Source organism: Ahaetulla prasina, chromosome 17, assembly GCF_028640845.1.
Source record: "Ahaetulla prasina isolate Xishuangbanna chromosome 17, ASM2864084v1, whole genome shotgun sequence".
Classification (NCBI taxonomy): domain Eukaryota; kingdom Metazoa; phylum Chordata; class Lepidosauria; order Squamata; family Colubridae; genus Ahaetulla; species Ahaetulla prasina.
In genome coordinates this window covers 4690175-4715516 of record NC_080555.1, presented here as the reverse complement: position 1 = coordinate 4715516, position 25342 = coordinate 4690175, and the positions used below count along the sequence as shown (strand labels likewise).

Genomic DNA, 25342 nt, shown 5'->3' with positions numbered 1-25342 from the left:
CCATCACTGTCCCCGATCAACCTTTTAAGCAAACCACAAGGGTTTAAGAAGACAAGCTGGCATTTGGAATATTTTTTACTTTGATCGCAAAGTTCGATCGACCCAAACTTGCCCCAGCCATTAAGAGAAGTAATGTCCGATCGACGCAAAGCCTGATCTGCTCGCTTCGGGCTTTCGTGAAGAGGGGGAAAAAATCATTTCCATAAATTACATATTTAAGCGATGAGCGATCCCAGGGGGCGATATAAAACGCAGACGACGATTAGGGAGGAATTCAGATCGCGGCATTCAGCTCCCCCCACCCAAATTCAAAGAACTCACATCCAGATGGGGTGAACTTCTCACAAGATTTTATGAACAGAAAAGGAGGGGAAGGAGGAAGGGAACGTGTTGGAAAATGGATAAAGAGGACATTTGGCTGATGATGCTTATCCTAGCTGGATTGGCTATTAGCATTTTTTGTTCAAGGCACTACCTAACTGCAGATTCGATCGATCCATTGCTTCTTGTGTACGGGAATAAACCCAGAAATACATGGTTTGTAACTTCCGGCTTGGGTTTTGTTTTTTGTTTTGTTTTGCTATCCAAACATTCCCATGTATAACTGTTTTTCTTTCTGGAGATAAATACTGAGCTGTGACTCGGTCAGCTGGAGATAACGTTTGACGTTGGCATCTGGGAGGGAAGAGAGAAGAGAAAGAAATGTTAATTTTTTTAAACATTGATTATAGATAGGTAGTGCTAAGTCAAACAGGTATCGGCTTTGGGGTCCTTGGTGCTCTCTGAGCTTGGTGGTTTTCTTGCAGACGTTTCATGACCCAACTAGGCAATATCATCAGGGCTAAAGGGAGTGGGGAGGAAGAAGTGGAGGGCTGTGGGTTCCTTAGTGCTGTCTCAGCTTGGTGGTTTTCCTGCAAATGTTTCATGACCCAACTAGGGAACATCATCAGGAATAGAAGGGAGTGGGATTGCTCTGTTTGTATACAAGCAGCCTGATTGCAGGAAGCAAACATCACTCTTATCTAACACTGATGATGTTACTTAGTTGGGTCATGAAATGTCTGCAAGAAAACCACCAAGCTCAAGACAGCACCAAAGACCTGCGGTTCACCCCTGAGCTATAAATATTTTATTTTATTCTATCTTTATCAGCTTTGGGTTTAGCATCTTGGAGAAAAGCAGTTACAGGCCATCCTCAAGTTACGAATTGTCACGGAGCTTGCCCATTATGGTTGTAACTTGTGACGGTCGTAAAACAGGTTGGTGGTGTGACGGGCCCAATTTTATAACGTTTGTTGCAGTGGTCATTAAGTGAACACACTCGTAAAGCAGCCACTGCTGTCATTAAACAAGCCCAAAATGGTGTTACTGGTACGTGGGCTCAGAACCTAGCCATTTATTCACTAAAACCATGGTTTAAGGCCAGGCCTGGGATGAATGTCAGGTCACATAGTCCTCGACTTACAACATTTCATTTCATGACCGTTCCAAGTTACGACGACATTGGAAAAAAGCAACTCATTCCATCTTTTTTCATACTTACGACCTGTGGCCACTTACGTGATCAAAATTCAGACGCTTAGCAACTGACTCGTATTTATGACGTGATTCCGGGGGTGACGTGATCCCCTTTTGTGACCTTCTGACAAGCCAAGTCAAAGGAGAAGCCCGATTCACTCAACGACCGTGCTCCCAACTTAACAGCTGCAGTGACTCACTTCACGGCGGCGGCCAGAACGTTGGTAAAATGGGGGCCAAATTCACCTAACAAATGTCTCGCTTAGCAACCTCAATTTCAGGCTCCATTGCAGCCGTAAGTTGAGGACTGCCTGTATTACTCACCTTTGGGCTGCCGGCTAGTTGCCGACAACAGGTAGTGTTGTGCTTTGTCGTAATTCCCCAGGTGGTAGAACGCCACACCGGCTCGGTACAGCGCCTTGACGTTGTCGGCTTGCCTTTCTAGGACTTTGAGACTGTAGTCTTTCACCCGCTCGTAATTCACAGGCGGCATCTGAAGGAGGCAAGCTGGAGAGACAGACAGGTAAAGACACATACGTGTGGTTTCCAGGACATAACAACCACACACACATTACTCATTTGCACAAAAATTGCAAATGAGTAACATCCTGCGAAAATCCGCTCGGAAGCTGGAAGATCCGGACCGTGTCCATTTTCCAGTTAAACACAGGAAGTCCTTGACTCGCGACGGTTGCTAAGCAACCGTCGGACGTTTCGACAATTTGGTTCCAAAGTTGGCCATCCCAGCAGTCATATGTCCGTATCTCAGGTGCTTGGCAAACAGGCCTGCGTTTAGACCATCTGCAGCCTTCGAAGGACCCGTGATTGTGATTTATGATATTTTGTGCCAAAGTCCACAACTAATTTCCAGGTTTTGTACAACAAGGCCTCACAGGGAACAATGGTTAGCTTAACAACGACCACAGAAAAGCGGTCAAATTGGACCTGTTTCTGCTTTACGACCATATCACAACCTGCACCTCTGACGGGCAGGCTCGATTCTGGTCGCAAATCGAGGCCTACATACAAAAAGTTGTCTCAATGAAAACTGAAAAGAGCGATGAGGTAAATTTACTAGGGATTCCCCTGGTTCAGCACCGACCTGGGGCATTGTGGGAAATCGACCTAGCCGTTCGATTTCCGTTCCAGGTAGTCCTCCACTTACGACAGTTCATTTAGTGACCGAAGTTACGGCGACGCTGGGGAAAAAAATATATGCATTTTTCACACAACTTTTGCAGCGTCACGTGATCAAAATTCAGACGCTTGGTAACTCACTTGTAATTACGACAGTCTCGCAGTGTCCCCCTTGCGACCTTCTGACGACGGAGAAACCCAATTCGCTTAACGACCGTGTGACTAACTTAAAACTCCTACAGGGATTCGACTTTGCGACGCCGGCAAGGAAGGTCGTTCAAACGGGGCACTTCAAACTCACTTCGCCAACCTCTCACTTCGCCACAGAAATTTGCGGTGGGCGGTGGGGAGGTCCGTTGCGGTCGTTAAGTCGAGGACTACCTCTATCGCTGGCCGGTAACGTTTAGCGACAAGAGAAGGGTGTTCAAAAAAAATATATATCAGCAAGCGAGCTTACCGGCAAGATTATTGTAGCAATCGCACTGGATGGTGTACAGTTGCTTCTCCTGGTCCGCTGTCATCGCCGGCTTGTCACCCATGAATTCCTGCAGTGGGGAAGGCATGTTGGGGTCCAGGCCCTTAATTTGCAGTAAGGCCCAGTGGTAACGGCTCACGGCATCCCTGAAACGGCCTTCTTTGTAGCAGCGGTTCCCGTCCTCCTTGAAAACGCGAGCCTGTTGCAGCCGTTGCTCCGGGATCGCTTGGGAAGGAACCTGGCCGTCGCAGGAGAGAAGAAAAGGACAGTCCTCGACTTACAACAGTCCATTTAGTGACCGTTCAAAGGGACGTCACTGCAAAAAAAGTGACTTAAAAGTTTCCCCACACGCAGCGTCCTCGCACTCAACATTCAGACACTTGGCAACTGATTTCTATTTACGATGGGCCCAGGGGTCGTGCGATCCCCTTTTGGTGACCTTTTCATCAGCCAAGTCAATTGCAAAAGGCAGCTTGAGTTGGAACAGCTGCCAACCCTGGGAGGAGATTTATTAAACATCTGCCTGTAATTAAACATCAGTTCTTGGGGAAGGACTGGATCAATAAGATATAAATGCCAAATCCAGTTCTAACCATCTGGCTGGCTAGGCGTCATAGGACACCATGGGCATTGACAAAATCCCCATCCGTCAATTGCAAAAGGCAGCTTGGTCTGGAACAGCTGACATCCGGCAGAGAGACTTTTAACAGATCCACATCTGCCTCTCCCAGGTCCTGAACATCTGGCTGACTGTACAACCAACTGTGATAATCATCGTGAACACCCATTAAATACTGTGGACATTGGCAAAATTCCCCATCCGTCAATTGCAAAAGGCAACTTGGCTTGGAACAGCTGACATCCTGCAGAGACAGATCCACATCTGCCTCTCCCAGGCTCCAAGCATCTGGCTGGCTGACTACAACCAACCGGAATAAATCATTGTAAACACTCATTTAATACTGAGGGCATTGACAAAATTCCCCATCCGTCAATTGCAAAAGGAAGGCAACTTGACTTGCAACAGCTGCCCTCCTGTCACACGCATTCAATATGTATTAAAGATCCTGTCCAGACCTTGAATACATATTAAACCACATCTGTCTCTCCCAAGTCTTTGGGAAGGGCTCCACAGGTGGCCAAAACGTGCAAACTCCAGCCGAACATCTGGCTGTGTGACCCACAATAATAATAACAACACCAACACAACATTTTGGATGACACGGATCGATCTTCCCATTGGACCGAGGGCAATGCAAATGCAAGCCTCCCAATGCAACTTCTGGATGCATTTTTTTTTTTGGCTGCAAATTGCAAATTTGCAAGGAAGCCCCCCCCCGCAACCGTCTCCCCCCCCCAAATTTTTTAAATCAGGGCTCTTCTCCGGCAGAAATGCAAACAAAGGGACGAAGGAAACCCTTCCCCCCCGTCTTTGCCCCCTTCCCGGGGTGGCTTGCAACGGGGTACCTTCGCCGACGCCATGCGGGGCCCGGGATGAGCACCGGCTCCCGCCAACCGGCCATGCAAAAGCGGCGCTGCAGCTGCTCTCCAGGGGCTGCCACGCCTCCTCCGGGACCGGAAGCTGAGTGGCCGGCGAGGAGGGAAAAAAAACAAAAAAAACTACCAAAATGGACGGCGCAGGTTGCCACGTGACTCGCTAAACTCCAGCTGATGGGCTGGAGTTTAGCTTGAGTCTGTTTGTGTGTGTGTGGGGGGGGTCTTGTTAGGGGCCAAAAAACCTCTCATTGCTTTTTGCAGGTTTTGGGCGGGTTGTGGGGAAGCCTTGGTTTGTGAACTAGGGCTGTTATTAACCCATAGGATAGTAGGATGACTAATCCTTTTATTGCCTCTTATTTCCCACTTCTATTGGTTGCATACTTGTAGTATTGTTATTATTGTTATCTTCTCTATTTGCCTGTACATTGAAAGCTGCAGTGTTGACAAATTCCTTGTCTATCTAATCAAACTTGGCCAAATAAAGCTATTCTACTCTACTCTACTCTACTCTACTCTATTCTATTCTATCCTATTCTATATATACTATTCTATTTTCTATATTCTATTTCGCATTTCATTCCATTCTATTTTATTCTATTCTAGTCACTATTTTCTACATTCTATACTATGTTGTATTCTATATTCTATATAGCATATACTATACTATTCTATATACTATTCTATCATCTACATTCTACATTCTAATACTCTTATTTTCTACTCTATTCTATTTACTATTATATTCTATATTCTATTCCATTTTCTACATTCTATACTATATTTTATTATTCTATTCTATTCTATTCTGCTCTAATTTTATTCTATTCTATATCCCTATCCCATCCCATACTAGCCTATCCTACTCTAATTCTATTCTATTCTATATCCCTATTCTATCCTATCCTATCCAATTCTATTCTGCTCTAATTCTATTCTATATTCCTATTCCTATTGTATTGTATGTATTGTATTGTATTCTACTCTATTCTATTCTATTATCTACTTCTTTTTCTATCCTATCCTATCCTATCCTATCCTATCCTATCCTATCCTATCCTATCCTATCCTGCTCTAATTCTATTCTATATTCCTATTGTATTGTATTGTATTGTATTGTATTGTATTGTATTGTATTGTATTGTATTGTATTGTGTTCTGTTCTGTTCTGTTCTATTCTATTCTATTCTATTCCGTATTTAATTCCCCTCCAATTTTTAAATCTACTGGACAACTTTGGGGTACCCATAATGGGGCATAGATGGAGAGGGGATTTTTTGTTCCTTTTTCAAGTCCATGGTAGTCAGTTACATTTCTGGAAAAGGACTATGCATCTAGAAGCAAAATCAGATCTGGATCAGGCAATGCAGATATTCCTGATTTTTCCAGCCCCTGGGAGAGCACCATAATTTTAAATACTTTTCTGAGACATCACATTTTATAGAATAACTAGTCGGGGTACTAGAGCCATGTCTGAATTTGGAGAATGGATTTGGGGTTTGTGGACGAAGTCCTATGCTCTTTGCTGTAGTATGATTCCAATGTCGCAATACTGAATTATACAAGGAAGAGATTATAGAAGAAAACTTAAAAGGAGGAAATTATCCTTGGGATGAATGTCGATGTGGTTAACAAAGAAAGAACTCCATTCATAGTTATTTATGATTGAAAATTCCAAAATATAACATTTTAGGGAGACCCTGAGTAAATTAAAACTTCCCTGAAAAATTGTCCAAAAGATATACCCTAGTTTTTCTTAGTGTCTGACGAAAATATAGATGCTAAAAAACAAGATAGACTGCTATAGCAATCAAAGTAGCTATTAAAATGATATTTTCTATTTATTAAATTTACATTATTATATTACGCTTGGGATTAACACATCCATCATCTGACAAAAAAACCCTCCAAGCATAGAATTTATAGACTGCTAGATTTTTTTCTGCTATCAGTTTTCTAAGGTTTCTATGCTTCTATTCAGTGGCTTTCAATATAATAAAAGCAGGATCGAAAAACAATTACATAAAAACAGATGTAAACATCAGACATCTATAGGTGTCTGATGCAAACTACAGATATATATGGGGCAGGTGGTTATATACATTTGTCAAAGAAATAGGTGCATCACCAAGAATAGCTCTCATATATTGAACTGCAGAGATATTTTTTTTAAAAAAAGCTTCAAAAATAGCCAGTGAAACTGGAAATCAAATCTAATTTTCTGTCTATACATTCTTTGGAAAGTCAAGCTTCCAAGATTTAATTATAATGAGTTTGTGGAGGTAAAAGGATAGAAGGAGATTTTAGTGACTTGGTTTCCTCAGATTGCATTTTATTGTATTAGCTGATTTGGAGAATACATATGCAAAGATGTGCATGGTGTATATTAATTTTTAATGTATATAAAAAATGATGTGCATAAAATATGCAATTCTTCTTAATGTTTAAATAAAGTGTATTTAAAGAAAGTTAAATAAATAAAGGACTGTCCAAGCTGAGGTTTTTATTTTTACTAAAGATGGCCAAGCAAGTAACAATGAAGCTGCTTTGTTTGTTTCCCCCATGGCGTAGAAGACATGGTTTGAAAGCTGCACCTGTCCAAATAAAAAAAAATAAAAACTCATTTTTATATTTGCCTTTTGCTGAGATATTATTTTTTGAGGGGTGGGGGTGTTGGAAGATGGCGGCACCTCCAATTTAAATAAAAAAAAAAAGGAGAGACGGTTTCATCCAATCAACGAAGAGTCTGGTTGGACATTTTTTTTTTAATCAAACCAGGAGACCAAACACCTTCTCTTTTCTCGGATTGGCGGAGCCGCACCCAATCAGAAAGGTCGGCGTCGTTCTTTTCCTCCAGTTGCCCGCTCAAATCGACACGACGCAGGGCCCGCGCGCGCGCCCAAGGGCCCCAGCGCGCCTGCGCAAGAGCTTTTAAAAAAAAAAAAAAAAAGCGAGCCGAGCCTCTCCTTCCCAAAAAAAAAAAAAAACACAAACCCACAACGAAAGACATTCCCGTGGCGGTTGCCTTTCAAAGAGACGATATTCTTATTTATGAATATTATTATTATTATTATTAATAATTTTATTAGCTCCAGGGAGGAGAGAGGGAAAGTAAAAAGAAGCGGGTCTCCTCCGTTTAAAATCGAAACGTGAGAGAAAAGCGGGGGGGGGTGGGTTTAAAAAAAAGGAAAAAGAAAAAGCGGGGTTTCCCGCGCAGGCGCGCATTAGGCCACAGGCGCGCGCCTGCGCGGGAACCCTCCTTTTTCCCCTTCCTCGGCCGGCCTTTCAAGTCAATTCGCTCGCTCGCTTTCCCCTCACCCCGCCCGTCCGCGCTTGCGCATCCGCCTTCGCGCGCGGGCGCGCGCGACAAGCGAGAGAGAGGGCGAGAGAGAAAAGAGAAGAGGCGGGGAAAGGGAAAAAAAAAAAAAAGAGCCGCACGCTCGCGCAGGCGCAGGCGCAGTCCCCTTATTTCTCTCTCTCTCCGCTGCGCAAAGGGTGTAGCCGCCGGGCGGCGCGGCCCTGCCTGGCGCGCGGCGGGGCTGCCCGCGCAGGCGCGCTGGCGTCGGAGCGCGCCCCCCCTTCCCCTCCCTCCCTCCCTCATCCGCGGAGCGCGCGCGCCATGGACGTGAAGCGGCTGAAGGTGACGGAGCTGCGGGCCGAGCTCGGGCGGCGGGGCCTGGATTCGCGAGGCCTCAAACTCGACCTGGTCCAGCGGCTCCAGGAGGCCCTCGACGCCGAGATGCTGGCCGCCGGGCCTGAAGAAGCGGGCGCCGAGCCTGGGGCGGCCGGCGGCGGCGGGCAAAGCCTCACCAGGGCCCGCCTGGGCGTTGAGGGGGACGACGACGACGACGAGGAGGAGGAGGAAGAGGAGGAGGAGGAAGAAGAAGAAGACGACGAGGACGACGAGGAGGAAGACGAGGAGGCCCTGCTGGCGGATGAAGAGGAGCAGCCCCCGCAGAAGCAGCAGCCTGAGGCGGCGGCGGCGGCGGCGGCGGCGTCCGCAACGACGACGACGGCGGCGTCCGGCGGCGAGCAGGCCCAAACCGAGCCCGCAGAAGGCCCCGCGCAGCCCGGAGGGGTCAACGGCGCCCAGAGGGCCGCCGAAGCCGGCGAGGAGGCCTCGGGGGCGGCGGCGGCCGGGGGTTCGGCCAGCGGAGAGGCCGAGCAAGGCGGCGACCAGGAAGGTAAGGATGGCGTTGGCTTCTTCCCTCAGTCGTTTTATTTCTTTCTTCCCCCCCCCCTCCCTCCCCTTTCCTCGCGGGGGTGGGGGAAGATTTGAATTGAATTGAATTGAATGCTTTGATTGGGCCTAGACACACACACACACACACACACACCCCTGGGGGGAGGGGGACATCGGGTCCCTGGGGCAGAAGCTCCCAGTGTTTAATTGCCAGGCATCAGAGGATGGTGATGATGATATATGGAAATTTGGAACTTACCAGACCTGAATGTTTTTTTTTGAGTTTGGAAAAGGGGGGAGAAAAACACCCAATTTACTTGGAACTGCCTATATAGGTTTAGGTGTTAACTTTTAACAGCTCTCTTGGGTCCTTGGTTAGGACTTGGAATGGTTAAGATTTTTACCAGGCCCCGGGCTTTGAATCGGAATGAAGATAATAATAATAATAATAATAATAATAATAATAATAATAATAATAATAATAATAATAATAATAATAATAATAATAATAATAATAAGGATGCTGGCAGCCACCCGTATCAACCATTAGCACCAGTCAGTGGTATTTGTGATGCGTTTTTGAATGTTCAGTTGACTGACTTTCATGTTTAATGAATAAAGTAAATAATAATAATAATATTAATACCACCTAGGATGCTGGCAGCGACCCATATCAACCATCAGCACCTGTCAGTGGTATTTGTGATGCGTTTTTGAATTTTCGGTTGACTGAGTTTCATGTTTAATGAATAAAATAGATAATAATGAAAAATAATGGCAACCCGTATCAACTATTAGCCCCAGTCAATGGTATTTGTGATGCCCAGACTTTGAATCGAATTGAAGATTAAATAATAATATTATAATGAAAATATAAAAATAATATGATGATGAATCCAGGCTGAACAATGGGGCTGAGTATGTGTTGGATTGTAATTAAATTAGAATAGATAAATAAAGCTGACATCCTGTGAGGATATTCGTAACCCCATTAGACATCCACATCTGCCTGTTGGGTTCTTGGGAAGGAGGGGGGGAAGCTAAATCCATTCTGAACATCTGGCTTGACTGTATGATGAACCATAATAAGGATAATGCTAACGATAATAATAATGCCTTCAATAAAATGGGGGAATAAAAAAAATAAAAGGCATAAATAGTAATCACAGCCACAGAATTGTGAGTATTAAGGATTCGAATGAGAGAGAGAGAGAGAGACCCGGCAATCCCCCCCACCAGGTTCCCCCTTTATCCATTCTCCCCTAGCGCTGCAGCTCCCATCATCCCCAGCCTGCTCACTTCTTTTTTCTCCCAGGACCATCCTCAGCAAGATGGGTGTTGGTTGCCCTCCCTTTTTTGGTCTTTACGAATTGTATAATAATAATAAGTACAACCTGTTGGTGCCATGCTCTCTTTCTTCTCCCTCCTGGCTGCTTGGGGGAGTCCCCAGTTATGGGTGGGCTTCTCAGCAGAGGGGGGTGGGCAGCATCTGTGGGTCCCTGCCACCTTGCATGGCTTGTGCACAACACAAATGGTCCTGTTGTGTGGCATTTGGAGACCGGTGCTGGATGGCAAACTCCCCCCCCTTTTTTTTTTAAATGAGTAAGGCTTGTTTTGTTGGAAATATGGTAATGGCTTGGGGGCATTGGGGGTAATAATCCCTAGAGGGTGCTTTTTGGTAGTAAGTAGGTTGAGAATTGGCTCCCATTTTTATTCATTTACATGAATAAAATCGGTTGGTTGATTTGCTCATTTGATTTTTGGCTTCTGGCAGTGAGCAAGCAGAGGATTGGGCTACAGCTTTATTTATTTACTTGTCTGCTTTTATATTTATTTATTTATTTGCCATTTGGCTTCCTGCAGTGAGCAGGCAGAGAATTGGGCATCAATTTGCTTTCTTTCTTTCTTGATTTTTCATCCTGCCTTTATCACTTTATAAATATCTCAGAGGCAGCAAACATAGGTAAGATAAATTCCTTTTCCTGTTTTTCCCACCACCACAACCCACTAAGGTGGGTTGGGCTGAGAGAGAGGGACGAAGTGGTTAGAAGCTGCCAAAGGGTATTGGGCATTCTTAAAGACATTCGTTCGTTTAGTGACTGTTTGAAGTTATGACGGCACCAAAAAATGGATCCTGGCACTTGGGAACACTGTCACAGCATCCATACAGTTGCTTTCAAGGGCATAACCAGCAAAATCGTGACCCAAAATGACCCCGTCCTCTAGTTTGCCGAAAGTTCATCAGGGTTATGGTGAGCCAACTGAAATTGAAGACTCTAGTTGGTGACTAGAAAAAAAGTAGCTGACTTTTGCCAACTACTGTTTTGTAAATAGAAACAATGTTTGAAATTAGGGACTTTTGGTCTTTGGAAGTCTTCCTCTACAAATGCTCTACAAATGCTGTGGCAGTCTTCTTTTTTTTGTATTTTTAAAAGCTTGTTGTAGCAGAGTAATCTACAGCATAAATTATTTTTTTTCTTTGTGCTAAATCTTAGCTTCGGCTCCTTAGGACAGAGTTCTGCTCCAACCTTTTTTACAGGAAATTGCTTTGATAGCATATGCACGGCAGTGATTTGTGTAAAATATGTTACGAAACACAGTTTTGATTTTGTTTTGTCACAGAATGTGACATTCAACCTGGTGCTCCTCTCCCATTATTAGGGATTCACAGAATCTCTAAATAAATTCCAGAATTCCTGGGTAGCATCAGTTGTCTTGGATGGTCTTGATTTGAAACACGTTTTAGCTTTCTTTCTCATCTAGGTTAAAAGGGGGCATAACGGCATAATATAACACCTTAAAGAAGGTAATGGGGGTGGGTTAAAACTATTTATCTGAATTTGAGGTCTGAGTAAAATCTGTAACATTCCTCCTTGCTTACAGACTCTGGATGGAGTACAATAAAATTAAAACAAAAATGATGTAAACAATTAAAAGTTAAAACAAAAACACAATGTAAACAATGAAATATCCACAGAAATCATTCAGAAACATCATAGGTATTAATAAAAGTAAAGTAGTTTGAGGATAGAATGTGCTCTAGAATGTGTTTGAAATAAAGTTGAATATTATCCACAGCATAACTTGAATAATACTGATGATACTGTATGAATAATTATAATTAAAGAATAATTGTTACTATTTCAATTGATGTGCTTATTAGATAGGAAGTCATGGTTGCCTGAACAGTTGCTCTATTCTTTTTTTTTGCTAGCTGCAAGAAAATATTTTAAAAATTAAGTTTTGGGGTTTTAACCTTTTATAGCCCGGAACATTTTTTTTATATTCCCAACAGCCCTCTCTCTATTATTATTATTCCTTTTTGCTTTGAGGTGATGGTTATATGAGCAGTATAAACATTTAAATACGGCAGTAAGATTTGATCTTGGAATGCAATGCATATTTTAATTATCACGCTCTAACAATCTTGTGAGGAGATTTGTACAGTTTTCACTACAAATCTGATGTATTTGCTAGGTTTTTGCAAAAAACTGAAGTGCTTATTGTGCTCTGTTGATATTTAATAAATAGCAAGTCCCAAATATAATTAATCATTTTTTTCTAACTTATATATTTTTCTTAAAATTGCTCTCCTTTAGTTTGTAAAATCATTGGTTCCCCAGACCCAGTGAGGACTTGGTTAATTGCAGAACTTGAAATAAAATTTCACAGTTATCTATAGGAAGCATACTAATGACATAATGAATTGCATTGCTAACTATACAGGCCTGTTGAAGTTTAGATTGTACATATGGGATAAGGTCTTTGGGGTTTTTTAATCTACACAAGATTGATTTTCTGCATTCAGAAAGCTTTTGTAATATATAAGCATCCACATTAGTCTTTAAAATGTGTAGGCTTTTCCAGAAAGTATGAATAAGGGATTATGTACATATCAATCATGCATATGTTGAAAGGCCTTCCCTCTGAGAGCGTTACAGGAAGGCAGAACTCCGAAGTGTAAAATGAAACATGCCATTTTGATTTCCTGCAGTTGCATTGAGTGATAGGTACCCAAAGTAGACAGGTGTGATGTGAGGCTTCTTTGTAATTATTTATTTATTGGGTACAAAGGGTTTGGGCTACTCAAGAGTCTAAGCACCAAGTGACGGTTATATTCTACGTTTGAAATGGTCAAAAGGACTTACCTGTTTTCTGTATGTTTTTTTTTTTCTTCCAACAAAATCTGCCCGCTTGTTTTTCTTCCCAGGAAATGAGGATGAGAAGGCAAAACAGGCTGGGCCGGATGGTGAACGCCACGGCCTCAAAAGACAGCGCGATGAGAAGGAAGAGCATGGTCGTGCTTATTTTGAGTTTCGAGAGGAGGCTTATAACAGCCGGTGAGCTACGGATGGTTTGGGCTGGGAATTTAATCCGCTAGGTCAGAGGAGCGAAACAAGTGCAATAGAGAATTTGGAGGGTGGGTTTTAGTGGCTTAGAAGCAAATGAAGAAATGTTATCAAAGGTTTGCAGCCACTGATAATGATTGCTGTACCAGTGAGTGAGTGGCTAGCTCTCACCTTTTGTGGAATGGTACGGTGGCCTAGAGGTGGAGCTCTGGCCTCACAATCAGGAGGCTGCGAGTTCGATCCTAGGTAGAATCAGATATTTCTCTCTCTGGGCACAATGAGAATGTATCTGCGGTATATAGCTCTGCATTGGCGACAGGAAGGGCATCCGGCCAGTAAACACTCAGCTCCATTCAGCTGCCCAGACTCCACCCCACGAGGGATTACAGGGTTGTTAAAAGATGATGATGACAGATTACACTGTATCATAGCGATTGGGATGTTGGAGTAAACCAAGCAGACCCAGGTTGAAGCTGACTTTAGTTTTGGAAGCTCCTTGGTGGGCACTTTTATTTTGGTCTGTGGGTACAGGTAGTCCTTGACTTACGATTCATTTATTGATCGAAGTTACAAAAGCACTGGGAAAAAGCTACTTACGACCACTTTTCACCCTTTTCACAACCACTGTAGCTTCCCCATGGTCACGTGATCAAAATTCAGACCGCTTGGCAACTGACTCGCATTCATGACAGTTGCTGGATCCCAGGGTCACATAAAAACACCCTTTGCAACCTTCTGACCAGCAGAGTCAATGGGGAAGCCAGATTCACTTAACCCCTTTGTGGGTACTCACTTAACACCTGCAGTGATTCGCTTAACAACCACAGGCAAAGAAAGGCCGTGAAACGGGGCAGCATTCGCTTAACAAGTGCCTCACTTAGCAACAGAAATTTTGGACTCAACTGTGGGTCATAAGTTGAGGACTACCTGTATTCCAAAGAACAGAAGCCAGAACTGGGGCAGAGGATTGCTTTCTTTTTTACATGCCTCCCCCCCTTTTTTTATGACAGTGAATTTTATTCTTGGTTGTCCTTTTCAATGCAGATCTAAGTCACCACCACCCCCAGAAGAGGAGGCGAGGGGCGAGGATGACGAGACACTCGTGACCCTGGACACATGTACGTATCGATTCTGTGCGCGTATGTCTCTCTAAGGGCAAAAGCAAAGATACCCGCAAGGTGAAATACGTATAACTCCAAGGCCCCAGGTGGATTTCAGCCCTGCTCAAGGCAGCACCAGTTGCCTGAAGAAGATAATTGAAACCTGAATGGTTCTGTGGTTGTATTTTAATGGCCCTCCCTCTTGAAGCAGAACACTAATCTTGAATCATCATCAATCCTCACTTCCATCGTTGGACGCATAAGGTGATCCTGCGACCTTTGTTGTTGTTAGTTGCGAAGTCGTGTTCGACCCATCGTGACCCTGTGGACAATGTTCCTCCAGGCCTTCCTATCCTCCACCATCCTCTGGAGTCCATTTAAGCTCACGCCCGACTGCTTCAGTGGCTCCATCCGGCCACCTCGTTCTCTGCCATCCCCTTCTTCTTTTGCCCTCCATCGTTCCCAGCATTCGGCTCTTCTCCAGTGAGTCCTTCCTTCTCATTAGGTGGCCAAAGGATTTGAGTTTCCTCTTCAGGATCTGGCCTTCTAAAGAGCAGTCAGGGTTGATCTCCTCTAGGACCAACCAGTTGGATGGCCTTGCAGTCCAAGGGACTCGCAGGAGTCTTCTCCAGCACCAGAGTTCAAAGGCCTCCATTCTTTGGCACTCAGCCTTCCTTACGGTCCAACCTTCACAGCCATCCATTGCAACTGGGAAAACTGCAGCCTTGAGTAAACGCACTTTTGTTGGCAGGGTGATGTCTCTGCTTTTTAGTACGCTGTCTAGATTTGCCATAGCTTTCCTCCCCAGGAAACCCTGCGACCTTATTCCTCATTGAAGTATAATTCTGTGAAATCAGTGGAATTTGTTCTTGGTGAACGAAGCGTTAGTTTCTTTCTTTTTTTTTCTTCCCATATTTAATCTTCCGCTTCTGTTTACAGTAGGAAAAAAACGATGCAGTAAAACAATTGCAGGCCTCAACTATTTTATTTTTGTTTGTCTTGGAGTTAGCCGAACTCTGGTTTTCATCGTGCTCCTCCCCCCTTTCCGCTTCTTTTTCTCCCCCAGATACATGTGATCTCCACTTCAAAGCCACCAAGGACCGCTATGGAGGGCAGCCTCTGTTTTCAGAGAAGTTCCCCAATCTCTGGTCTGGGGCGAGAAGCACACACGGGGTGAAAGGGGGCAAAGTCTGCTTCGAGGCGAAGGTGAGGAGGCTGGCAGTCCATGCGAGAGCTTTCGGTGGCAAGTGGGATCAGGGCCAAATCCATCTAATTTACAGGGCAGGATGTGTTTTTACCAGGGAAAAGGTGGAAATTTGATAAGGGAAAAAAAAACCGTAGATTCATAATTGCCTGAAAGATTTAGATAATGGGCAGAAAGCAGCAGCCTTTAGTACAGATAGTCCTCAGCTTACGACCACTACTGGAACCAGAATTTCCATTGCTAAGCAAGGCCGTTAAGTGAGTTCCACCCGATTTTTATGAACTTTTTGGCATCGCGTTGTTACATGGACCCCTTAAGCAAATCCAGCTTGCCCCCATTTTAACTATGGTTTTAATTTGTATATTGTTCTGTTTTAATCTGGCTGTACACCGCCCTAAGTCCTTCGGGAGAAGGGCGGTATAAAAATCTAAATAATAAATAAATAATAATAAATAAATAAATAAATACTTTGCTTATCAAGACACCAGCTGGGAAGATTGCAAACGGCGACCGTGTGACCTTGGCATGCTGTGGCAACACTGCAACCAGTGTGAAGTTGCTTTTTTTCAGTGCCACTGTAACTTTGAACGGTTGTTAAATGTAAGTCGAGGATTATTTGTATCAGGGGTCTCCAACCTTGGCAACTTTAAGACTTGTGGACTTCAGCTCCCAGAATCCCTCAGCCAGCAAAGCTGGGAGTTGAAGTCCACAAGTCTTAAAGTTGCCAAGGTTGGAGACCCCTGATCTATATTATAAATAAATTGATCAGAAAGCCAAATTATTTAAACTGCTATTCACAGGGCACTTTTATCAGAATCCAGTCTTGCAGAAACAGGGAACTTGAAGGGGAAAACCGGCCAGGAAGGGTAGATTCCCATCTCTAAGTCCCATTTCACATCTGGTGTTTTGGTCTTCCCATCCCTGTTTTAGGTGACACAAAACCTCCAACTCAAGGAAGGCTCCACAGAGACTCAGCTTCTCCGAGTTGGATGGTCTGTTGATCTCTCTCGTTCCCAGCTAGGTAAAGTCAACTTTCCAGGACAGCTCAGCGGTCGGTGGTGGGTCGGTGGTGAGGGGCCCAGGGCGTGGGGTGGGGGGTTGTCCACGTAAGCGCCCAAGTAAGCATTTGCTGTCTCCTAGGTGAGGATGAGTTTTCTTACGGCTACGATGGACGAGGGCTGAAGGCTGAAAATGGGCAGTTTGAAGAATTCGGTCAGACCTTTGGGGAGAACGATGTGATCGGCTGCTTTGCCGTAAGTGTCGTGCAAGAAGACTTTATTTTTGGGGGTGTCTGGAAACCCCCCCAGTTTGGGACAGTCCCCAGGTGCTGCACGAGCAAACTGCTCTGCTCCTTGATCTGGTCTCATTCAGGAGAATGGCCGCTTTAAGTACCATCTTCAGCCTTTGCTCTAATCTCCTTAGAACTGCCCCATCTGTCCGTCCTCCCCCTTGGGTGGGCCCCAAATCCCCACAGGGCCGATAAACACTCGCCCCTCCCCTCACACCTTCCCTCTCCTGCCTTACAGAACTTCGAAAGCGAAGAGGTGGAGCTGTCCTTCTCCAAGAACGGGGAGGACCTGGGCGTGGCTTTCCAAATCAGCAAAGAATTGCTGGGGGATAAGGCCCTCCTGCCCCACGTCCTGTGCAAGAATTGCGCCGTGGAGCTCAACTTCGGCCAGAAAGAAGAGCCCTACTTCCCGGTTCCTGAGGGTTACCTGTTCATTCACGCCGTCCCCGTTGAGGAGCGTGTGCGCACCCCGGCACCCCCCAAAGCGCCTGCAAAATGTGAGGTAGCCTAAGTCTCTTTGTTTCGCTCCCCCCCCCCCCAATCCCCCAATCTAAACAGTGTGTTAGATAGTTTCAGTCTTGGGAGATCAGCTGGCAGTTGCGTTCGCAGCTGTGAAAAGGTGTCTGTTTAAATTCGATCCCTAGCATCGGCTTGTTTATCTCATCAGTACTTGCTGCCCTTCAGGAAAGGTGTCTGATGAAGTAATAGTTCAGGAAGGCTATGCAGGCCATGGATTACCCATGTCAATCTGATTGAAATTATTTTCTTCTCAGGCAGGAGTCTCCAAACTTGGCAGCTTTTAAGACTGGTGGACTTTAACTCCTGGAATTAAAAAAATTCCTTAGCCTGGCTGAGGAATTCCACGATTTGAAGTCTGCCAGTCTTAAAGATGCTTAAAGATCCTTGGGCGTCCTCCCTCCTTTATGGAGGTGTGAGCACTGCCCTGTGCCCTCTGTTTGATCAGTGGCAAGGAATGAGGGGTTTTCCCAAAAGGGAGAGGGGCTGTTCCTCTTTAAGAGTACCTATATTTGTAGCTCAGGCTTGAGTTGTGGGGTCTTTAGTGCTCTCTGAGCTGGGTAGTTTTCTTGCAGACGTCTCATGACCCAACTAGGTAGCATCATTCGTGCTAGAAGGCAGTGGGGTTTGTTCTCTATACCATTCAAAGGAGACAGTTAGAAATACGTTTGGAATTTTCAGACTGTACCAACAGAAGAGAATATTTGTAGCTCAAGATTTTGAACTGTGGAGTCTCTGTGCTTGGTTGGTTTCTTGCAGACATTTCATGACCCAGCTAGGTAACATCAGTGTTAGAAGGGAGTGGTGGCTTGTATTGTCAAGGGGCGATGAGGTTACTTAGTTGGGTTATGAAACTCCTCACAGCTCAGCTCAGCGAACACCAAGGACTCCACAGTTCTAAGATTGCTAATTCTGTAAACTAAGAATGGAAATGCTACCCTGGTGTGTTAGAGCTTTGGTTCCCTCAGTGGCCAGTCCTCAGTGCTCCTGGGAAGACCATAGAAGCACCCCAGAATAATTGAGGCTTCCACCCTATGCTTCTGAGGCCTTGAGGAAAAAGTCATTGCGACTAGCAGCCATTGATAGCTATCACCGGAATCCCTGCAGATCTCTTTTAAAAGCCAGTCATGCTACTAGTCCTTGGGATACCTCACAATAGGGCAAATGCTGCTATTCTTATTTAGCATTCAGGGCCAACAGCTTTTTCGGCAGTGCAAATCTCTCCTTGAGTGCATCTCTCTCCTAATGGATTGGTTAAAAGGCTACACATATTTCTGGCTATCTGTATCTTAGTTTCCCTTTTATCTTTTTCCTTCTCAAGGCTGTCTCAGCCGCCCTGAACTTTTTGCACAGAGAGAGGTATTTCAAGGCATCCCCATAAACCTTAATAGCATTTTGGCACCTCCTCTCCTGCAGAGGCCTCCATCGAGTGGCGTTGCTTACTTCTCTCTCTTTCTCTCCCGTCTTCCCTGAACCAGGTTTTGCTGATGGTTGGGCTACCAGGATGTGGGAAAACGTTTTGGGCCCAGAAGCACACCCAGGAGAATCTGGACAAGCGTTTCAACATCTTGGGGACCGACAACATCCTGTACCAAATGAAGGTAAAAAAAAAAAGAAGAAGAAGAAGAAGGGGAGGGGTGCCCCCAACTAGCAGCTGCAAAGACTTAACGACCACAATTGAGCTCCAGATTTCCATTGTTAGGCGAGACAGTTGTTAATTGAGCTTTGCCCCCATTTTACACCCTTTCTTGCCACCGTCGTTAAGGGAATCCCGGCAGTTAAGTTAGCAACACCGTTGTTAAGTGACTCCGGCTTCCCCCATTGACTTTGCTTGTCCGAAGGTCGCAAAAGGGATCACGTAACCCCCTCCCTACACTGTGACCGTCATAAATATGAACCAGTTGTCGAGCGTCTGTATTTTGGATCACGTGACCATGGGGATGCTGCAGCGGTCGGAAAAAAAAGTCACTTTTTTTTCAGTGCCCTGACTTTTGAACGGTCACTAAATGAACTGTTGTAAGTCGAGGATGAAAGAGCAATTAAGGAAATTACGGCTAACTCTGCATGTCATTCTTTGGGACTCACAGGAGATGTCCCATGGGCCCCTCTCATTCTTCTGATTTCATCAAAAATTTTTTAAAAAAACCCAATCTGATTTGGTGATACGTAACTTCAAAAATGTTAAGTAGTAACTGCCCCTGATCGATCCCTCCCTCACCTTTCCCCAAATGTGGGGGCTTCTCCCACCTTTAATCTTTCTGCTCTCCGCCAATTCCCTTCCTCGCCAGACAAAAGGCCTCGTGGTTGAAGAGCCGCTGCCTATCGAAGCTCGCGACTCGCTGCTTCAGCAAGCTGCCCGTTGCGTCAGCAAACTGGTCCAGATCGCGCCCCGGACAAGGAGAAATTTTATTCTCGATCAGGTAATTTATATTTAAATATCCAGAGACCTCTCAATGGATGTCAGATACGAGTTTCTCATCTCCGCAAGAGATTCTGAACCAGCAGAGTGAAGCTGCAATTTTTGGACTCCTGCAGCTTGGTTTACACATAACAAATACCAACCATTTCTTCGTTTTATCCTGGTTTCTCGAACAAACCACAATTGGCATGGCTCAGACTCACGCTAAGCTAAGCCAGGCATGCCATCCTATGGTCTAGCCCAGGGGTCTCCAACCTTGGTCGCTTTAAAACTTGTGGACTTCAACTCCCAGAGTTCCTCAGCCAGCTTTGCTGGCTAAGGGACTCTGGGAGTTGAAGTCCACAAGTCTTAAAGGGACCAAGGTTGGAGACCCCTGGACTAGATGACCTCCAAGCTTTGCTGGCTGAGGGACTCTGGGAGTTGAAGTCCACAAGTCTTAAAGGGACCAAGGTTGGAGACCCCTGGACTAGAGGACCTCCAAGCTTTGCTGGCTGAGGGACTCTGGGAGTTGAAGTCCACAAGTCTTAAAGCGACCAAGGTTGGAGACCCCTGGACTAGCCTCTTGTGTGAACTTCAGTGAGTGGATAAATTTTGATTTCACGTTTGTGGGGTTTTTTTTATAGTGGTAGTGTTTAGTGTTCTTTTGCCAGATAGACGCAGGCAGCTCTAAAAGCCAAATGATTGTTGTCCAAGTAGTCCTCAAGTTACGACCTTATTGGAGAGCCCGTCTATTATGGTCGTAAAATGGGTCAGTGATGTGACTGACCTGATTTTACGTCTTTTGAGCCAGTTTTAAGCCAATGTTTGTGCCTCTTAGGCGGTTTACAGAGTCAGCTTCTTGCCCCCAACAATCTGGGTCCTCATTTAACTGACCTTGGAAAGATGGAAGGCTGAGTCAACCATGAGCCCATCAGGATCAAACTCCTGGCTGTGGGCAGAGCCAAGCAATACTGCAGTCTAACCATAAGGAAGGAAGATAGCAATAGCACTTAAACTTATATACCTCTTCAAAATGCTTTAGGGCCTTTCTAAGTGATTTAGAATCAGCCTTTTGCCCCCAATAACCTGGGTCCTCATTTTACCGACCTTGGAAGGACGGAAGATTGAGTTAACCTTGAGTCGGTCAGGATCGAACTCCTGGCTGTGCCTACAATGCTGCATTCTAACCACTGTGCCACCGCAGCTGCAAATGGGAGCTGTGCTTCGTCATTGGGATGCGATCCCAGATAACCCGGCTGCTTTCCCTGGGAACGCCACCTCGGCCTTTCTGAATCCCTCTTTCCCCTCCCTCCTAGTGCAACGTCTACAATTCCGGCCAGCGGAGGAAACTCCTGCCCTTCAAAGGCTTCCTGCGCAAAGTGGTGGTGCTAGTGCCCAACGAGGAGGATTGGGTGGACAGGCTGCAGCAGAGGGAGAAAGCCGAAGGGGAGAATGTGCCGGAATCGGTGATGCTGGAAATGAAAGGTACGGTCCATTCAAAGATCCAGACTTGCGGGCGGGGGGCAGTCATTTGTGGGAATTAAGGCTGGGCGGGGCCCTTCTCATCTCTGATCTTTTGCGTCCCTCCATCCCAGCTAACTTCTCCCTTCCGGACAAATGCGACTACATCGACGAAGTCCTGTTTCAAGAGTTGGCGAAAGAAGAGGCCCAACCTCTGGTCACTAAATACAAGGAAGAGGCCCGGAAGCTCCTCCCACCCTCCGAGAAACGGACGAACCGTCGCAACAACCGGAACAAACGCAACCGCCAGAATCGTAACCGCGGCCAGGGATACGGTGAGGCCGGAGGGCGGGCGAGGCAGGCTGCCGGTAGAGTTGCCCTGGCGTTGATGAACTGCTGAACCCAACCAACTATCCTTATTAGTGCTAGGAGGGATTGGGGTTTGCGGAGAGGAGGAGGACTATATGGGGTCTTTGGTGTTCTCTGAGCTTGGTTCTCTTTTACAGATGTTTCATTAACTAACTATCGTATTTTTCGGACTATATGATGCACTTTTTTGTCTCCCAAAATGGAGCAAAAATGTCTGTGCATCTTATAGAACGAATATTGCCAAAGCCCCGCCCACCCGTCAGCCATATTTTGGCCTCCCGTGCCCTGTTTTTGGCCTCTTTTTGGGGGGGGGGCATTTTGGGCCCATTTTTGAGGCTTTTTTGGGTCCGTTTTCAGGGCTTTTTTTGGCTTTTTTTTTTTAATGGGCTGAAAAAAGTGCCAAAAATGGGTTGAAAAAAAGGCCCGAAAAAAGGGAGGCCAATAACCTTTTTTTGTTGTTTTCCTCTTCTAAATTTAGGTCCATCTTATAGTCCGAAAAATATGTTGGGTAACATCAGTGCTAGAAGGGGGCTTTTGCAGCAAAGCCCATTCAGCTAGGATCTTGCATTTCATCAGAAATCCAGATGGGTTTCACCAAGCCAAAACTCTGGTCTAACTCGCTTTCTCTCCTGTTTTTCCCAGTCGGAGGAGGTCAGCGCCGGGGTTACAACAACCGAGCCTATGGACAACAGCAGTACTGGGGGCAGCCTGGAAACAGAGGGGTAAGTATATCTTTTTATTTTTGTGGGTTGTCACACAAGTCAGCCAGATGTTCAGACTGCACTATTTCTTTAAAAATATAATTTTTTAAAGAGCCTGCAATACTGCATTCTAACCCAAAGGAAGGAAGGAAGATAGCAATAGCACTTAAACTTATATACCGCTTCAAAATGCTTTAGAGCCTCTTAAGTGGTTTGCAGATTCAGCCTATTGCCCCCAATAATCCGGGTCCTCATTTTACCAACCTTGGAAGGCTGAATCAACCATAAGCCGGTCAGGATCGAACTCCTGGCAGTCGGTAGAGTTCACGTGCAATACTGCATTCTTACCACTGCGCCACCACAGCTCTTAAAGAATTATGGGACCATCAATTCTCTTCCCCTCCCCACCCCATTAGTTCTGGAGCAGCGGCCTTCAACCTTTCAGGCCGCAGGGACCAGTTCCATAGAGAATGGGTTTTTCCGTGGACCAGAAAGGCTATGTTTTCTGGTGCTGCCTCCATCCCACAGATGGGGTTCGCTTGTGGTTTGGAAACCTTGGTACCTTTGATGCTCTAAGGAAGGTGCTTACAAACTCAGGGCGGTAATGCCTGGCCTTGGTTTGAGCAAGCCATGGTCTATGATTGAGGCTTCTGACCTCAATCAGTGGCTCTCGGGCATTGATGCCTCTAACCGACATCTTTTAACCCACAGGGTTATCGCAACTTCTACGACAGCTACAGAGGCAGGGATTACAATCGCTTCTACGGACGCGATTACGAGTACAACAGATACCGGGACTACTACAGGGACTACAATCGAGAGGTAAGAGGTGGTATACTTCCAGGGCAGAGTTACAGGTAGTCCTCGACGTACGACCATATTGATACCTGCCCATCATGGTCGTAGGTTACGACGGTCACCTGTTTTTACGACTTTTTTGTTTGTGTGGCAGTCCTTAAGTAGACACTGCGGTGGCAAAGCAAACGTAGGGCTCACAACGGGCGTGATTTTGCCCAAAACTGGAAGTGCCACTACCCTTCCAACAGGGATCTGACTACAGGTAGTCCTCGACTTATGACCACAGTCGAGCCCAAAATCTCTATTGCTAAGTGAGACAGTTGAGTGAGTTTTGCCTCATTTTACGACCCCGTGGTCACGTGATCCAAAACTCCAGACGCTTGGCAATTGACTCACGTCTACGAAGGTCGCAGTATCCTGGGTTCAAGTAACCTCATTTTGCGACCTTCTGGCGAGCAAGAATCAATGGGGAAGCCAAAACAGCCGTTCAACTAATAGGAACAACTGCAGTGTTGTAAAATGGGGCAAAGTCACTTTAACAAACGTTTCACTTAGCAACAGAAAATTTGGCCTTCATTAAGTCTAGAACTACCTCTAGTCAGGTCAAATTTTATTGTTTGGTCAAATAAACTAAATTGGAGATTATATTTACTTGGTTTCCCCGACTGTTTTTTGAATTGGTTTCTTAATTCCCGTCAGTCCTCCCCAATCTCTCTTCTTAACTTACCCCCTGGTCTTTTTCCAGTGGCAGAACTACTATCAAGACAGAGACCGATACTACAGGAATTACTACGGATACCAGGGGTACCGGTGAAACCCTTGGCCGCCTCCACCCTTCAGCCAAGCACCCAGGCTCAACAGAGGGAGAGAAGGAGAAGGGGAATGTCCGCCATTTCTCCAGAAGCAAGCAATGAAAATGGGAGTGGGGGGGAGGGGAAGGGGGGGGGAGAAGGAGGAAGAGGAGGAAAGCGGTGGCTGGGTTTGAGAGAGAGGGGTGGGCAAGGGGGGGGGAGGTTTGAAAACCGAAACAAAAATTGTAAATTTTTTTTTTAAAAGTTTGTTGGAAAAAAAAATATTGTCTTATTCTATAAAAAAAAAAGAGGGGGGAAAAAAAACCGAGAAAAAAAAAAAAGACAAACCACATTTCGAACCCTAGTTTAGACATTTATAATCCCCATTTGTTCGCCTGGGAAAAAAACAAAAACTAGAGCAGCACTTAAAAAAAGCCGTCTGTGATCGGATAGGAAAACAAGACATGGTAGAAAGGCTAGGCTGGCAGCTTGTCCTGGGGGCTGGGGCGGGGTGGGGGTGAGGGGACCGAAACAGGAGGGGCAGGGTTCCTGAGGGGGGGGGGACGTTGCAGGAAAAAAGACGGGGTGTGCAGGGCTGAGGAGGTGGATGGGTAGCCATCCCCCGTTTTTGACTTTTTAAAAAAAAACCAGGGAGGAGGAGGAGGTTGTGCGTCGACGTGTAATTCAATTTTTTCCCAAGATGGACATCAGGAAACTTTGGGCGTTTGGTACCCCTGGGTGAAAACTAGGCCCTTCTCCTTCTCGCTCTGTCAAAATATCAGCCCGCATTTTCAGACAGTGAATTGCTGGATGGCCTGTTAGATGTTGGGTGCCACAGGCTGGAGGCTAAACTTTTCCTCGCCGTTCCTCCTTTGGAATTTCAAGCAAGGCTCACAAATCCCCTCCAGCGTACAACCAAAACCAGCCAGTTATTTCCTCCCCCCCCCCTCTTTTCTCCTCTCCTTTCCCGAAACTTACCAGGGCCCCTTTTTGGATCATCTCTGTACAGAATCTATGTCCTTTCCTCCTCCTCCTCTCTTTCTTCTTCTTCGAGTTTAGGTTTTTTTGGTTTTTGTTTTGCCTTGATAAAACGGAATGAAAGGAACTTCAATCTCTCAGGGTTTCTGCTGGATCTCCTGGTTATTAGCACCTGACATGTATATAGGGGGGGCGGGAATCTGTGCTAGCAGGTCGAATTCAACTTCCGAGTAGCTTTCATGTGGAGCATCAAAAGGTGGTTTTGTTTTTGTTTTTAAAAAAAGATACTGTCAAGTGCAGAGGTGGGAGAGGGGGAATCCCATCATCCTGTGGTTGTTGTGGTTTTGATAAAACGGATCGGCCTCTGTACATAATGTGAGGAAGGGGAGAAGGTCTGCGTTGAGAGGGTTGGACAGACGTCTCTGTTTCTGGCTTGGAAAATAAATGTTGGTGTTTATTTGAAAGCATAGTTCTCTTTCCGCTCTTCCTCCTCCTCCTCCTCCTCCTCCTCTTCTTCTTCTCCTCCGTCGTCTTCTTCTCCTCCTCCATCTCCAACCTTCTCCATCTTCTCTTCCTCCTTCC

At 45.5% G+C, this 25342-nt stretch overlaps 2 protein-coding genes across 2 annotated transcripts; one reads left to right on the top strand and one right to left on the bottom strand.

The window, feature by feature from the left end:
* Positions 1-333: 333 nt before the first annotated feature.
* On the bottom strand, positions 334-4736 carry TTC9C (tetratricopeptide repeat domain 9C). The gene is made up of 4 exons (XM_058160786.1): positions 4598-4736; positions 3113-3368; positions 1843-2025; positions 334-675 (listed from the first exon to the last, which is right to left on the bottom strand). The coding sequence occupies exons 1-4, from the start codon at positions 4610-4612 to the stop codon at positions 581-583; spliced, it is 549 nt and encodes a 182-aa protein (XP_058016769.1). The 5' UTR covers positions 4613-4736; the 3' UTR covers positions 334-580.
* Positions 4737-8205: 3469 nt separating this feature from the next.
* HNRNPUL2 (heterogeneous nuclear ribonucleoprotein U like 2) lies at positions 8206-23937 on the top strand. Its single transcript, XM_058160777.1, has 14 exons — positions 8206-8808; positions 13018-13147; positions 14201-14274; positions 15323-15462; positions 16391-16481; positions 16601-16713; positions 16987-17250; positions 18743-18865; positions 19553-19684; positions 20979-21147; positions 21258-21458; positions 22135-22214; positions 22905-23015; positions 23737-23937. The coding sequence occupies exons 1-14, from the start codon at positions 8244-8246 to the stop codon at positions 23803-23805; spliced, it is 2262 nt and encodes a 753-aa protein (XP_058016760.1). The 5' UTR covers positions 8206-8243; the 3' UTR covers positions 23806-23937.
* The last annotated feature ends 1405 nt before the right edge of the window (positions 23938-25342 follow it).

Excerpts from the sequence above, each read along its gene's own strand:
- HNRNPUL2 (XM_058160777.1), top strand. The coding sequence starts at position 8,244 with ATGGACGTGAAGCGGCTGAAGGTGACGGAGCTGCGGGCCGAGCTCGGG. Across the intron at positions 15,463-16,390 it reads AAGTCTGCTTCGAGGCGAAG|GTGACACAAAACCTCCAACT; the intron begins GTGAGGAGGCTG and ends TCCCTGTTTTAG. Across the intron at positions 16,714-16,986 it reads ATGTGATCGGCTGCTTTGCC|AACTTCGAAAGCGAAGAGGT; the intron begins GTAAGTGTCGTG and ends CCTGCCTTACAG.
- TTC9C (XM_058160786.1), bottom strand. Across the intron at positions 2,026-3,112 it reads TTGCTACAATAATCTTGCCG|CTTGCCTCCTTCAGATGCCG; the intron begins GTAAGCTCGCTT and ends CTGTCTCTCCAG. Across the intron at positions 676-1,842 it reads AACTAGCCGGCAGCCCAAAG|ATGCCAACGTCAAACGTTAT; the intron begins GTGAGTAATACA and ends CTTCCCTCCCAG.